Raw genomic sequence first — 14302 nt, 5'->3', positions numbered from 1 at the left:
TCAGAGAGACCCCCATACAATAATTTGTGGATTTGAAAATATTCCCAAATGTTCAACATTTTTCAAGATTTTCTTTGAAAATAGCATATTTATAATCTTGTAGATCGGCTATTTTCAATTAGCCAATGTAATGTATATAGGTTTAAAAAGTGGCCAAGTCGCTTCTTTTGGGCTTGTTTTCATAGACCCGGTTGCTTATCTCTCTCACACAACCTGGCATCACCGTGCCTGGGCTCAGACAGACGGAGGAGAATGGCTGCCAGTGGAGGTTTGCAAATCTTCCATTGTTTGTTTGCTAATTAAACTTAAAGCACGCGACTTAAAGTTACCGTTCGTGCGCGAACCCACGCGTGACAGGCCGTTAGACAGCCGTGGCTTAAAAGGGCGTCATGACGGTTGCGTCGTTGCGTGTAAAACAAGTTTATATCCAGCTCTCTCTCTGGGAACGAAAATCCTCTTAAAAAGTGTTGTGGCCACAGCGTTAGCCTGGGCTATGTGGCTATAATGCTAAGCTAGGTAGCTAAAGCACAGCTGATTGTGTAAACACTTGATCAGGACAGGGTTGTTTTCATGGGGGTTTGGAGTTTCTCTTTGACTCTGGATTAATTCTGTATTATGATTTCTGTTGGCATGTTCAGCTTTCGGTTGTTTGTGTTCTCTTTTAAAACCGGCCCAGCATTGGTTTTTTTTCTTGTCTTTTTGTGTATTCACTTTGTGTCTAAAGAGAAAAGCTCGTTGTCGTTAGCTGGCCCAGCTGGGGGGGTTAGGTAGCCTGCTGCTAACTGCTATAAGTACACGACAGCTAACTAACAGCTCTGGTGACTGACCACTAGTTGGGTCTGTCCTGTGTGGGAGCAGGATAGGTGGGCACTAGGGACATCTGGGCACCTCGGTGTAAAATTGGCAATTTTGTCCTAAATGTTAAAAAAAATATATATATATTTGGAAAATATTTTTATGGTAAAGTATGCATGACTAGAACATGCTTAAACATTAGACAATTAATGTCTAATATTTCTACAAATTGCTACAAAACCTGTATATCCATGTCATTTTGGGGTCAAGAAATTGAAGGATACAATATATCTTATAAGGATGTACCGTGCATGTTCACATGTATACTTAATTAACAGTGCCTATACGACCATTTTTCAAATATTGAACATTTTGGACAAAATAGCCAATTTCAGAGACACTTGTCTGTGATTGTTTGCTGGTCGTTATTAACCACCAAACGGTAGACATTTAAGTGTTGATCCAGTCAAGTCTTTGTTCCCTTCAAACTAGTTTGGATTGCACAACAAAACAGGATGTACAAGGCAGTTTAAATCCATTCATTTATAAGTCTTGGGTTGGGTGTCCCCCTGTGCCAACAAGTTGCATGTCCACAACTATGACACTATATTTCTGTATTATAAACAATGACGGAATCAAAATGTGTCTTAAATGTGTAAATAACTTTTATTGCCTCTTATCTATATACTACTTACAGGATTAATCATTGTCCAATAGTTGAAATGTTTTATTTTTTACTTTTAAAGGGAACATGACTAGATGAACTTCTATTCTATGTTTTGGCTACGATCTACAGTTTGACATTTGTGAACATCTAAAGCGTTGGTTCTCAAAGTGGGGTCCGGGGACCCCCAGGGGTCCTTAAGGGAGTTCCAGGGGGTCCCCAGCTAAATGATAGCTAGCTAGGAACTAAATGGACCTTTATGGGTTTGTAACTCAGAGAGTGTACAAATGGAACCAAATGGACCCTAACGGGTCCATTTGGTTCCATATGTACACTCTCAGAGTTAAATTAACATTGATTTTACAATAGAAACTGGGGTCCCAGAGATATAAATGCCATTAAATGGGGGTCCGTAGCCTATATAATGCAGGTCAAACTGGGGGTCCTTGAAATTAAAATGGTTGAAAATCACTGCTAGAGCCGTACAAATCTTCTCTTATGGGGGTCCTTGGCATATCTTTTCAAACGGGCGTCCGCGGGCTAATAAGTGCAATTTGGGGGTCATTGACACGAAAAAGTTTGAGAACCACTGATCTAAAGCTCTCCCAAGACATTAGTTGTCTGCTCCATTGATCTCTCTCCATTATATATGGGCCAGCTATAAACATTATTCCTGTACCACAAATTGAAATCTTTGTTATAAATGTATTGTAGCCTTATTACTACAGCTTAACTAACCCATTGAGACCTGGAATGCATCTGTGTCACTTTAGATTTCTTTGGCTATTAAAAAATAGCAAATATACAAGCTCATAGCGCGGTGCCGCGCTATGAGCTTGTATATCTGCTATTTTTGAAAAATATTGAAAAACATTAATTTTTATTTTTTCAAAAAACTGTTTGGATTTAGATTTTTTTTTTAAAGAATCGTCTCATTTTGTGGATGCTCTTTCATTTTGTGTTTGTTTTATTTCAGAGGTAGGGAAGCTGTTACAAGTACAGAACGGGACGCCTCCAAGCACCAACTACAACGGGGTAGACGCTGTGCACGCCTGTAACATCCTTCAGCAGCTCAAAGCCTTGTATGATGAAGCACAGCTCACAGACATCGTGGTAGAAGTGGACCATGGCAAGGCCTTCTCTTGTCACCGAAACGTCCTTGCCGCTATCAGCCCATATTTTAGGTAGGAAATGCCTGGCTGTTGTAGAAGTGTCTATATCTTTCTATACGTTCTTGGGTTTCTCTGTATAATATGTATTTGTTTATTTCCTGGACAGTGCACATTAATGAACATTTCAATCAATATACATGATTGCATGTAGGGGTTGGGATCCTTTAGGATTTTAACGATTCCGGTTCCTTAACCTATTAACTCATTCCCTGCCAGACTTATTTCTGGCTGTGTTTGCCCACTGCCAGCGATTTAGTGTTTTTTATAACTTTAAAAACATCTTTTTTTTTTCTCATTATGATTGCAAGTGCAATCGTTTCTAAACACACAGGCGAGTCGTGCACGCCGCTCAGACAACAAACATTCCGATCGGAGGGGACTCTCTCCTCCAGCCCAGTGTAAAAATACCATGTTTCGCTATGTAAACGGTAAACTCACTTACTTTTTTCGCCACAGACCTCGCTAAATCCCTTATGATTGCGTGTTCAACTGTTTGTAGACACACAGGATAGTTGTGGGAGTGGCCCAGATCGGCAACATTCCATTTTGCAGTAGTAGCAGTTTCAAAACAGCGTCGCTAAACGGCATTCCACGGCGGAGATGCAAAGCTGAGAAAAGACCGTTTTAGGGCGGGACCTAAACAGGAAGCGGACGGAACCGAAAATCTTCGATTTGATGTATTTCCTTATCCGGGTGTGCTACAATGAAATGTGTCACTGCGAGAGATGAAGGACCTTGAGATATTGTTTTTAAAAAAATATTTTGCTAAATTACGTTTTTTACGTCGGTGGCAGATTTGGTAATTGGAAAAAAATACGTTTTTTACGTCAGTGGCAGTGAATGAGTTAAGACCGGGAACGCATCTGTGTATCATTTCTTTGGCTATTCAAAAATAGCAGATCTACAAGCTCATATAGCTATGAGCTTGTATATCTACTATTTTTGGAAAACGTGAAAATGGTTGCAAATCTTTGAATACATATATATTTTTACATAACTAATTTTTAACTCAAATCTTTGTTTTAGGTACAAATTAAACCACCGCCTTATTACAATTTCAAGATGGTTGTTAACCCTTTTTGCAATGTATAAACGGATGATCACGGAGACATAATTTTTTTGTAAACAATTCTGTATTGAAAATTACAAATTGGGTCAGATGGTTACTCAAAATGTGTATAAAAGTGCTTATGGTAATATGCTATTTGGGATACCAGTTACATTCTCGGTGCAGATAATCCTTTCCAAACTTTAACCCGCAATACTGACCATCTTGAAATAAAATGTGAAGTAACTAAGCAAATAGGGCTGTCACGATTACAAGTTGACGATTAATTATCACTCAAATAATTGCGATTAACGTGTTTAATTGTGTTTGTCGTTGAAAATTAATGGAACATTATGAATAAAAATTACATTTCTGTTTGGCTTTTAGCTTTCGTAAACAAAAGTTGCACAGGGCAGATATGACAAATAGCACATATTTAATTACTTTATACTTAAAATGCGACGCGTTTTGAGCTTATAGATCTGCTATCTTTTATTTATTTTTATTTTTTTAATATATGACTTTTTTACATGGAATTGATTATGACGATTATGAAAAAATTATTGTGATTATATAAAATAATTGCGATTAGACGATTATTTAATAATTGTGACAGCCTATTGCAACATTGTTGTCAACACTGATTTAGAAAAAAATACGCCGATATTCTAATTTCCTGGTCTCACCCCACCACCGCCAGGTCCATGTTCACTAGCGGCCTTACAGAGAGCAGCCAGCGCGAGGTCAGGATCGTGGGGGTGGAGTCCGAGTCCATGCACCTGGTCCTGGACTACGCGTACACGTCCAGGGTCACGCTCTCTGAATCCAATGTCCAGGCCCTGTTCACGGCAGCCAGCATCTTCCAGATCCCTGCTCTGCAGGACCAATGTGCCCAGTTCATGATCAGCCGCCTGGACCCCCAGAACTGCATCGGGGTCTACATGTTTGCCGATGCCTACGGTCACCAGGAGCTGAGGGAGCGCTCACAGGACTACATCCGCAAAAAGGTCAGTAGTTGAAAGTATAGGTACCGTATAGAAGTGGGCTGCGAGTACAACATGTGTCTGTAAATTCCAGGAATCTCTGTTAGTATGTATGTCCTTGCTTCACATATCCAGAGAACTATAACTGATTTTATATTGTACCGATGACTCTACTCTATTGGCCATCGATAAACTGCAACTCTCCTTTAATAGCCTTAAATAACACTTAACGGCAATAAATCCCAAAACTTAGATTAATCTCCTTATCACGACCACTAATGGATCAGCTATAGAAAGAGTCTCCGAGTACATCTTGGTATATGGCTTGACGACAAACTTAACTTCATGATCTTGTTGGGAAAATTGGCTGCCTGTATAGAAATAAAACTAGTTTCCCCATGCTCTGTAGGAAAAGGATTATTGAAGCCACATTTCTATCAGTATTGGGATATAATTTGTCATGCAGCGTCCTCCACAGTCAAGCCCTTAGACTCTGTTTGCCACTCAGCTCTGAGGTTTATTACTGGTGACAACTACAATACTCATCGCTATGTCCTCTGGCTGAGAGACGCAATAATCATTGGTACCTTTTCATTTACAAAACCCTGGTTGGGAAAATTACCATCATGCATTACATCCATGTTGCATCAGAACCATAGTTGAATTTTAACTCGCTCTAGCGAATTGCTAGTCCTTCAGGTTCCTCGTGCCAGATCTGATCTGGGAAAGACTGCTTTCAGCATTGGTTCTTTCTTTGGACCTCTTACAACATGATCTTAAACAAAATGCCCTAGTACCTATTGGAATTGACTTAATCACCGTTTATTACCTGTATGCAACTGATGTCAACATATTGTCTTTTTTGATGTTCTTACGTTATTTCTTATGTGTAATCTCAACATCATTGTAAATGACAATTTTAAATAAGGATAGACTGAAACTGTTCATCCCATTGACATCATACTTGACGTGTGTGCTGAGGACACAGGGAACTTGGAAGTAGGGGTTGACAGATTATCGGCACGACCGATTATCGGCACGACCGATTGTCTGCGCCGATATTGATGTTTATTATTAATATCGAAATCGGGGGGGGGGGGAAACACGTGACCCGTAGAAATGTGTTACCCTAGGCCTAGGATATGCGGCCCTGCCCTGAACAGGCACGGCACTAGATAAAACTAAATTGCAGACATGTCAGAACAAGCTCTGATGAAGGTTGTGCTGAATTTACCTCCCTATGTTGGCCACTCCCAATTCATAGAACTTAAAATGGCTGTCAGTCTTTTCTTTTTAGAGTAGCCAATTAAAGGTAGGGTAAGTGATTTGCTTTGGTTAAAATAAGTGTTAAATAGCTCTATATTCTGATACTGTCTGATACTGTACTCGTTGCTATAGAGTGTTTGTTCAGTAAAAGGAGTCTCCCATGTCTCTCCAGCTCTTTATTAAACAGAAAATACATTTTCAGTGCTCTCTCCTGATTGGCTTAAACGTTGTCACCTACCTGTAAATGTACTATATTCTGTTTACTAAAGAGCAGGAGAGACCCCTGTGACCGAACAAACGCTCTGTAGCAATGATTACTATCAGAATATAGTGCTTTAACCTTTTTAACAACAACAAAACCCCCCCCCAAAAATTTCACTTACCCTACCTTTAAGGTTTCCACATTTTCTCCCAATTTAGTTATGCCAATTAACCCTCCCATTGCCACTGATATTGTATCATACTGGCTCACCAGCCGGCGAGAAGCCCCCACCAGGAGGACATGACGACTCGTTCCTCCTCCGACCGTTCAACACACCCTGCCCAGCCCGTACGAGTTGTTCACCCATTAAGACTGGGAACGCATCTGTGTCATTTTAAGATGTATTTGGGCTATTCAAAAATAGCAGATCTACAAGCTCATAGCGCGGCACCGAGTGCCGCGCTATGAGCTTGTAGATCTACTATTTTGGATAAATAGTGAAGATTGGTGCAAATCTTTGAAAATATATATATATATATATATATATATATATATATATATATATATATATATATATCACTTTTGTATAGCACCTGACGAAGCTCACGGTGAAACGCGTCGTGCTAATAAAATACTATAATGCAGTAGTAAGTTGTCCATCTGTTCCCTGGAGTGTGCAGTCCCTTCCTTGAAGGTCTATTCCCTTTTTTACAATTTATATGCCTGCTGACTAGACTTGCACCTCCAACGGGGTTTTTTGGATGTGCAGGAGTCCCCTTTTTCGTTCTCTCTCTATATATATATTAAGCTAAAAACATTTACTCAAATCTTTGCTTCTGGGGGTTCCTGGAACAAAATATTTTGAGATGGGTGGTCCGCGGCCAAATACATATCATTTTGGGGGTCCTTGACATGAAAAAGTTCAAGGACCACTCACATAGAAACATAGGTTTTTTCAGAAAACTGTTGGGATTTAGAGGACATTTGTAGAATTCCCAGAAGCAAAGATATGAGTTAAAAATGTAAAAAATATCAATTCAAAGATTTGCTCAAATTTTACACGATTTTTCAAAAGTAGCAGATCCACAAGCTTGATGCGTGGCAGATCTGCTATTTTTTTAATAGCCCAAAGAAGAAAAAAAAATGACACAGATGCGTTCCCCGGTCTTAACTGATTCACTGCCAATCACGTAGATCTACGCGAACCTATTTAAAGCCGCCACGTGCCAATCGCGTAGATCTACGTGAACTAAAACAATATATATATATATATATATATATATATATTATTTTTTTTCCCAATTTGACTCAAAGACCAAGGAGATATGATTTTTCGAAGATCTAGACTCCTATCCACTTCCTTGTTCCTTTAAAACTTAAAAATACATCTCGGCTCCTGAGTACTTTTTTTTTTCAGTGAAAAACTCTGGCACTGGCTAAAAAAATATGAAAATACCTCTGGCAGTTAATGGGTTAATGAGTTAATGCAGTGACAAATAATGGCTTCCGACCCCCGGACACAGCCAAGTCGGCTCTGTGCATAACTATAGTCCCAGTTTTCAGAAGGTGGCATATCCATTTCCAGTTCATATTCGGAAGCTTCGTTTGATTGGCTCAGCTGCAAGGTGTGTATTGTTTACAGTTCAAACCTGCCGCTGAGCCAATCAAGCAAAGCTATGGGTAAATGAACAGGAAAACGGGTATGCCACCTTGGCACCTTCTGAAAATTGTGACTACAGTTATTTATATATTTTTTTATCCCACGATTTTGTAACTGATGCACTACACTCCCCTCACCAGCCTAGGGAGGCCAGGGCCGAGCTCATGCCTCCTCCAATGCATGAGAGCCAACTGACCACCTTGTCTCCTGACGGGGGAGTTTCCCTGGTTGGACGTAGCGTGTGGAAGGAACACGTTATTCCAACCATTAAAAATGACTACTACAGTTATGCACAGAGCCGACTGTGTTTGTATAGACGTGAGCTCGACCAAGCCGGACGCACCTCGGTGGATTGAAACCCTTAGACTCTGCTGTGGCGGGCGGGTACTTACACCACCAGACTGTACTGAAACGGAGTCAGGCAGTTGAAGTTGGGTCTTATCCACCAAAACGATGAATGATTCCAAATACTGTACATACAATATTTTATTTTTGTTTGGGATACTCATGGATATGCCACTACAGCCGGTGAAACCCATTTGTCCCCTGTCGGTTTAAGAATGCACGAGGGGGACAAAACACCTTTTTGTACTCTGCAGCTATAGAATGGAATCAATCAATTGCCGTCCAATATTAAAGCAACAGCCCCTGCTAACGGTTTCAAAAGAGCAGTCAATGGGTGGTTGCTGAGAATCCTGAGATACTGAGTAGTCAGAAAAATATCAGTTTTATGAACCTATCCGGTATAGTGTACTGCAGGGTTCGGCAAGTAAGTTTGGCCTCGGGCCAATTATTTCTAAGAGGCATTAGATGGCGAGCCAGAACATATAATCAAAGTGTAATTTAAGAAATTGATAGTTACTAAATGTTATTGAAACTCCATGAGCTGAACCCATTCTCAATAATAATCAACATAGGCTACTTTTATCATAATTACTAACCCAGCTTCTCCCAGACATGCATCTCATTATTAAGCATAATTTATCATACAACGGCGTCAGTGTTGTAGATCTACAAGCTCACAACACAACGCGTTGCTGATCGAGGCGTTGTGGGCTTGTAGATCGGCTATATTGTGGGCGCGACACCGTTGTAATACAGAGCATAAACTGAGCATTCATTACTGGATTGATTGCAACTGGTGTGTGGGAGCTCCTCCCAGCCTGTTTGCTTAAGTCCGCTAAACATTTAATCTGCAAGTTAGGAAGAATACGAGCAGAATAAGGGCAAATGCCACTATCCAAAAGCTTAAAGAGGAAAGTTGACAGGGCATTTAAAGAGGAATGGACAAGTTAGCTGGAAAAGAATACTGTACATCTTCCTTTCTTTATTAACCCATTAAGACCGGGCACACATCTGTGTGTTATTTTTAGATCCTTTGGCTATTCAAAAATAGCAGATATACAAGCTCATAGCGCTGAGCGCGGCACCGAGTGCGGCGCTATGAGCTTGTAGATCTGCTATTTTTTTTAAAACGTGATTTTTTTTTGGCAAATTTTTTATCTACTTTTTTTTTTTTTAAGTTTTGTTGCTATTTATCAGTGGTTCTTAAACTTTTTCGTGTCAAGGACCCCCAAAATGATATGTATTTGTCCGCGGACCCCCATCTGAAAATATTTTGTTCCAGGGACCCCCAGAAGGAAAGATTTGAGTTAAAAATGTATATACATATTCAAAGATTTGAACACATTTTCACGTTTTTTTTCAAAAAGAAAATAGCAGATCTACAAGCTCATAGCGCGGCACTCGGTATGATCTTGTATATCTGCTATTTTTGAATAGCCCAAAGAAATCTTAAAATGACACACAGATGCGTCTTTATGGGTTAAGTGACTTTATATTCTGTCTTTATAGTCTTGCCCATGCTGACCATTGTCCAGTCCAATGAGGACCAAAATGAAAATACGTTGTAGTTTTACATGTTGAGTTGTAAATTCCTAGATAATTTGACTATGTGTGTATTGTTATTGCCTAAGTATGGGATATCAGCCCTATGTACGTATGTATTCTGTCAAACATATACCCAAGTGGATAAAGTCGATGAAACGCTTTCATTCTCTTTTCAGTTCTTGTGCGTGTCACGAGAGCAGGAGTTCCTCCAGATGACCAAGGAGCAGCTGGTCAGCATCCTGAACAACGACGACCTGAACGTGGAGAAGGAGGAGCACGTGTACGAGAGCATCGTCCTCTGGCTGGAGCACGACCGTCCCAGCCGCGAGGCCCACCTGCCGGAGGTCTTCGCCCAGTGCATCCGTCTGCCCTTGCTGGAGGAGTCCTTCCTCAATCTCATCCCTCCCCCGTTCGCGTGCGCCCTCTCCCTGTCCAAGGACCCCGCCGAGGCCAAGTCTCGCCTCAACGGCACCAACGGGTGCCCCCAGCGCCTCGGCATGACCGCCTCCGAGATGGTCATCTGCTTCGACGCCGCTCACAAACACTCAGGGAAAAAGCAGACGGTGCCTTGCCTGGACACGGCCACCGGCAAGGTGTTCAAGCTCTGCAAGCCGCCCAACGACCTCCGAGAGGTGGGCATCCTGGTGTCCTCGGAGAACGACATCTACATCGCCGGAGGCTACAGGCCCAGCAACAGCGAAGTGTCCATTGACCACCGGGCGGAGAGCGATTTTTGGCAATATGAACACGCTGGGAACCGATGGCTGCCACGGGCACCCATGCTGCGAGCCAGGATCGGGTGCAGGCTGGCGCATTGTTGTGGGAAGCTGTATGCGCTGGGGGGGCGCGTGTATGAGGGCGACGGGCGAAACGCGTTAAAGTCGGTAGAGTGCTATGATGCCAGGGACAACTGCTGGACAGCAATCAGCCCCATGCCGGTGGCCATGGAGTTTCACAGTGCAGTGGAGTACCGTGACCGCATCTATGTCCTCCAAAGTACGTCCAGGCTAGTATACCTATACAGTAGTTCTGTTCTTTAACCACTCTCAACCTGGAGTCCCTGTTCTGGGCATGTTGTCATAGGCGACATAAAAATAAAATAAAGTTAAAATAGCAGCTCACAACGCATGTAACTCTGCTGTTTGCGGCTACTTTCGCCGTTTCTGTATAATACAATGGGGTTTAAGTGGTTAGAAATGTTAACAAACTGGTTGTAATTTAACAGTATTGCCTGAGCTGTTACTCAACGTTGTCGACGTTTGTCCATAACTCTAAATCACGCCAATTATTTCCCCACAGGTGAATATTTCTTCTGCTTTGACCCCCGCAAGGACTATTGGGGTCACCTGGCCCCGATGACTGTCCCCCGGAGCCAGGGTCTGGCTGCCTTATATAAAAACTGCATCTACTACATTGCGGGCATCTGCAGGAACCACCAGCGCACCTTCACCGTCGAGGTCTACGACATCGAGCAGAACACCTGGACCCGCAAGAGAGACCTGCCCTTTGACCAGGCCACCAGCCCTTATATCAAGGCCATGCTCCTGCAGGGCAAGCTGCACCTGTTCGTCCGAGCCACACAGGTCATGGTGGAGGAGCACGTGTTCCGCACCAGCCGTAAGAACTCCCTTTACCAATACGACGACGAGGCGGACGTATGGACAAAGATCTACGAGACGCCCGACCGCCTCTGGGATTTAGGCCGCCATTTTGAGTGTGTGGTGGCCAAATTATACCCTCAATGTCTACAGAAAGTGCTTTCAGGTAGCTAGTCGGTGACAATTCATGAGCCCGATCTTGGACTAGGAGGGGAGTAAGTGTGGTCCTGTCTTGCCTGCCTTGCGCCTGGTGCTCTCTCGGCTTTGCGCCACAAGGATCATCATCAGTTTAGTCTTAAGTCGTTCAAACTTCGGTTTAACATGATCAAAATGGGGGTGCTTTTAAAAGATTGCAGTATTTTTGTTTTTTCCAGACGGCACCAGCTACCCACACTGATGCTTGTTTTACAAAACCGTACAATGAATCATAAGTGCAATTATCATCTTGTTTGCTTGTTGTTGAGCCATGTTCCATTTTTATTTTAGATGCATATATTAAGGATTTATACAAATGGTCAGCATGCAAACAATGGTTTTGGTGAGATTTAAGTGCCCTCCACAAATGGATGCTACATGTCAGCTTAAAGTGAAAATTATATATATATATAAACTATATATACTATATATTCATACGGGTAAGATGGGCACTGTAGCTCGTTAGTAGATTGCAAGCTCAGATTGAGGGGATTTGTGTTTTGTTTTTTCTTGAATTCTATGCCCAGCTGTCCGCAGCAAGTTTTAATTTGAGGTGCGCTCGTGATTTAGATTTTAGTGATCTTGAAGCTTGTATATAAGGTATGACGGCATCGCCACACAAAACAGTCTTGTTTGTCAGACAGTGCGCAACGTGTGGCTTTCAAGCAATTTTTAAGTTTTTAATAAGAAAATTCAAGCTGTGTTTGAGATACAATTGCATGGGGGCTTGTGGCCTCCCGCTCTTTGAGTTGGCATCCATTTTGTGTCACATGCCAAGACAACTTGACGTGAAAAGTTAGAATATTCACTCTCCACATTGGAGATATAAAGACAGTCAAATATGTGGCAATGTTTAGTGGGAAGTTCAGACCAACTAACAGGTTTACCTCAGTAGCAACTACAGAGACATTTGAGAAGGGGCAAAGGGACATGTTTCAGGCCAATGCTTTGATTTGGCCAATTGTGAAAAGCTTCTTTTCAGATTTAAGCTCTGTTTATTTTTCAGAGCATGTTTTACACCTGATTATACCCTTAAGGAGCCTTCCTCTTGAATGCCAAAAAACAAAAAGCATTTGATACCATGCTTTTAATTGATCTGGACATTGGTGAAGTTTCTGGTAGCAATAACTTGTGGAACTGTGATTAGGCTATTTTAGGGTATGTTACCTGTGTAGAAGTGCATTAATTGTTTTTTTTTAAAATCTAGATTTGGATGCTTGTCCTCTGCTAGTTAAAATCACACAGGCCCCAATATTGGTTGTGTGGTCGTAGGCTTGAGTGGTGATATGTAATTTAGTGCAGATCCCTTGGGATGTCATTGTGCCTATTTATGGGTAGACATGGGGCATCAGAATCTCGTACTGTGTCCCAGTGAAGAAGACGATAATCTCAACAAGTCTCACTCGACGTTGCACTGAGTCACACTCCACTTCGGCGGTCCTTAACTGCAAACTTTACGAAGCACCCTCCTGGTAAAAGTAACCCGAAAGGAGTGAGGGAGGGTGGTCCAACTCGTGTGCTAAATCTTAACAGCCATGAATTAGTCTTTACATGGAGGACAGGAGCTGTTGGTGCTGCTTTTTTTTGTTATCTTTTTTTGTTTGTTGACAATCTTGTATAGAAGTAATAGCCTACAACAGTTGAGTGACGTTCCCTATCGAACTGCGACATTTTTTTCAGTGATATTAATTTCCTCATGCAGGTTCCTGTGTCATCGTTGCACTACATGTTTACCATTTTACTTTTATCTCCTTTTTTTATTATTATTTTTGAGCGAAAGGTGTTCTCAAAAAGTTGTGATTCGACAAACCAACATAGCAATCACATAGTCCTGTTTTTGAAAAAATTGAGCTTAAATGTAACGTGGGCGGTTAAGGAGTTGTGGACATGATAGACGAAAGAGAAGAACTCCACATGGGCTGACTTTCACATAACCTGGCCAGAACAGCCTCCTTAAAGCCCCCTAAATAGGGGGTTGAAGAAGGGGGGTGGCGTCGCCTGTATGCCTACACACTCAGCCATTGGGGGAACAGGAACGGACAACTCTCAGGATTTCTATTGATACACAGTACTGTATTTAAATGTTTGTTTTTTGGGGTTTTTTGGTCATAATGTGTAATATACTGTACTATATAGGTTTGCTGTACTTGCACAGTTTTTTTAAAACGTACTTTTTTGTTTATTTTATAACTTGAAAAATAGATGTGATTTCTTTTCCATGGCTTTTCTTTTTTCTTTCTCCCTCTTATCTAACCCATTTAATTTTCTTAGACTAATTCTGCCCTGTTGAGAAAAATTATTGCCTGCACACTAGTGTTTGATTTAGATTTATTCTTGCTTTATACTATAGTTACATCTCATTGAAACTTAAGCAGTACAGGTATCAGCGTCAGGTCTGTCAAACACCAGTCATTTCATACAACAAGCTACAAATCAATCAATATGCTTTCTGTGTACAAGAGTTGGCGGCCTTAACCTTTATTTATATTCTGTAGTATGACGAGAACTGCTTTTTGCCAAGCGGACACCATCGTACAACAGAGTATAAGTGGGGCCTTAGGCTGCGAATCGATGCCTAGCTATTTCTTGCTGTCATGCTTCTTGTATGGGTGCTATTCCATTGAGTTCTTCATGCATTTTTCTTCACTATTACTTTGCTGGTTTGACTTTTTTGTTTTGTTTTGGAGGGGGTGGGGGGTTGGGATATAGTGGTTGAGCTCAACTGTGAAATTCACATTGCACATAAATTGAAAATAAAAACTGTCAAAATAATTGCTTTATGTGATTTAATTTTTAAGTAGGCATTTTCCCATACAAAAAAAACACCTG

The 14302-nt window shown here is 41.4% G+C and overlaps 1 protein-coding gene across 1 annotated transcript; it reads left to right on the top strand.

The window, feature by feature from the left end:
* Positions 1-252: 252 nt before the first annotated feature.
* On the top strand, positions 253-14157 carry kbtbd8 (kelch repeat and BTB (POZ) domain containing 8; the record flags this gene model as incomplete). The annotated part of the gene is made up of 5 exons (XM_080420945.1): positions 253-268; positions 2436-2643; positions 4380-4686; positions 9857-10676; positions 10980-14157. 5 exons carry the CDS (start codon positions 253-255, stop codon positions 11450-11452), a joined length of 1824 nt encoding a protein of 607 aa, XP_080277071.1. The 3' UTR covers positions 11453-14157.
* Between the last annotated feature and the right edge of the window lie 145 nt (positions 14158-14302).

The sequence above is a fragment of the Gymnoscopelus braueri genome (assembly GCF_963280865.1).
Source record: "Gymnoscopelus braueri genome assembly, chromosome: 3".
NCBI lineage: Eukaryota > Metazoa > Chordata > Actinopteri > Myctophiformes > Myctophidae > Gymnoscopelus > Gymnoscopelus braueri.
Note: the sequence above shows the minus strand (reverse complement) of the source record. Positions and strands in the feature narration are given on the sequence as shown.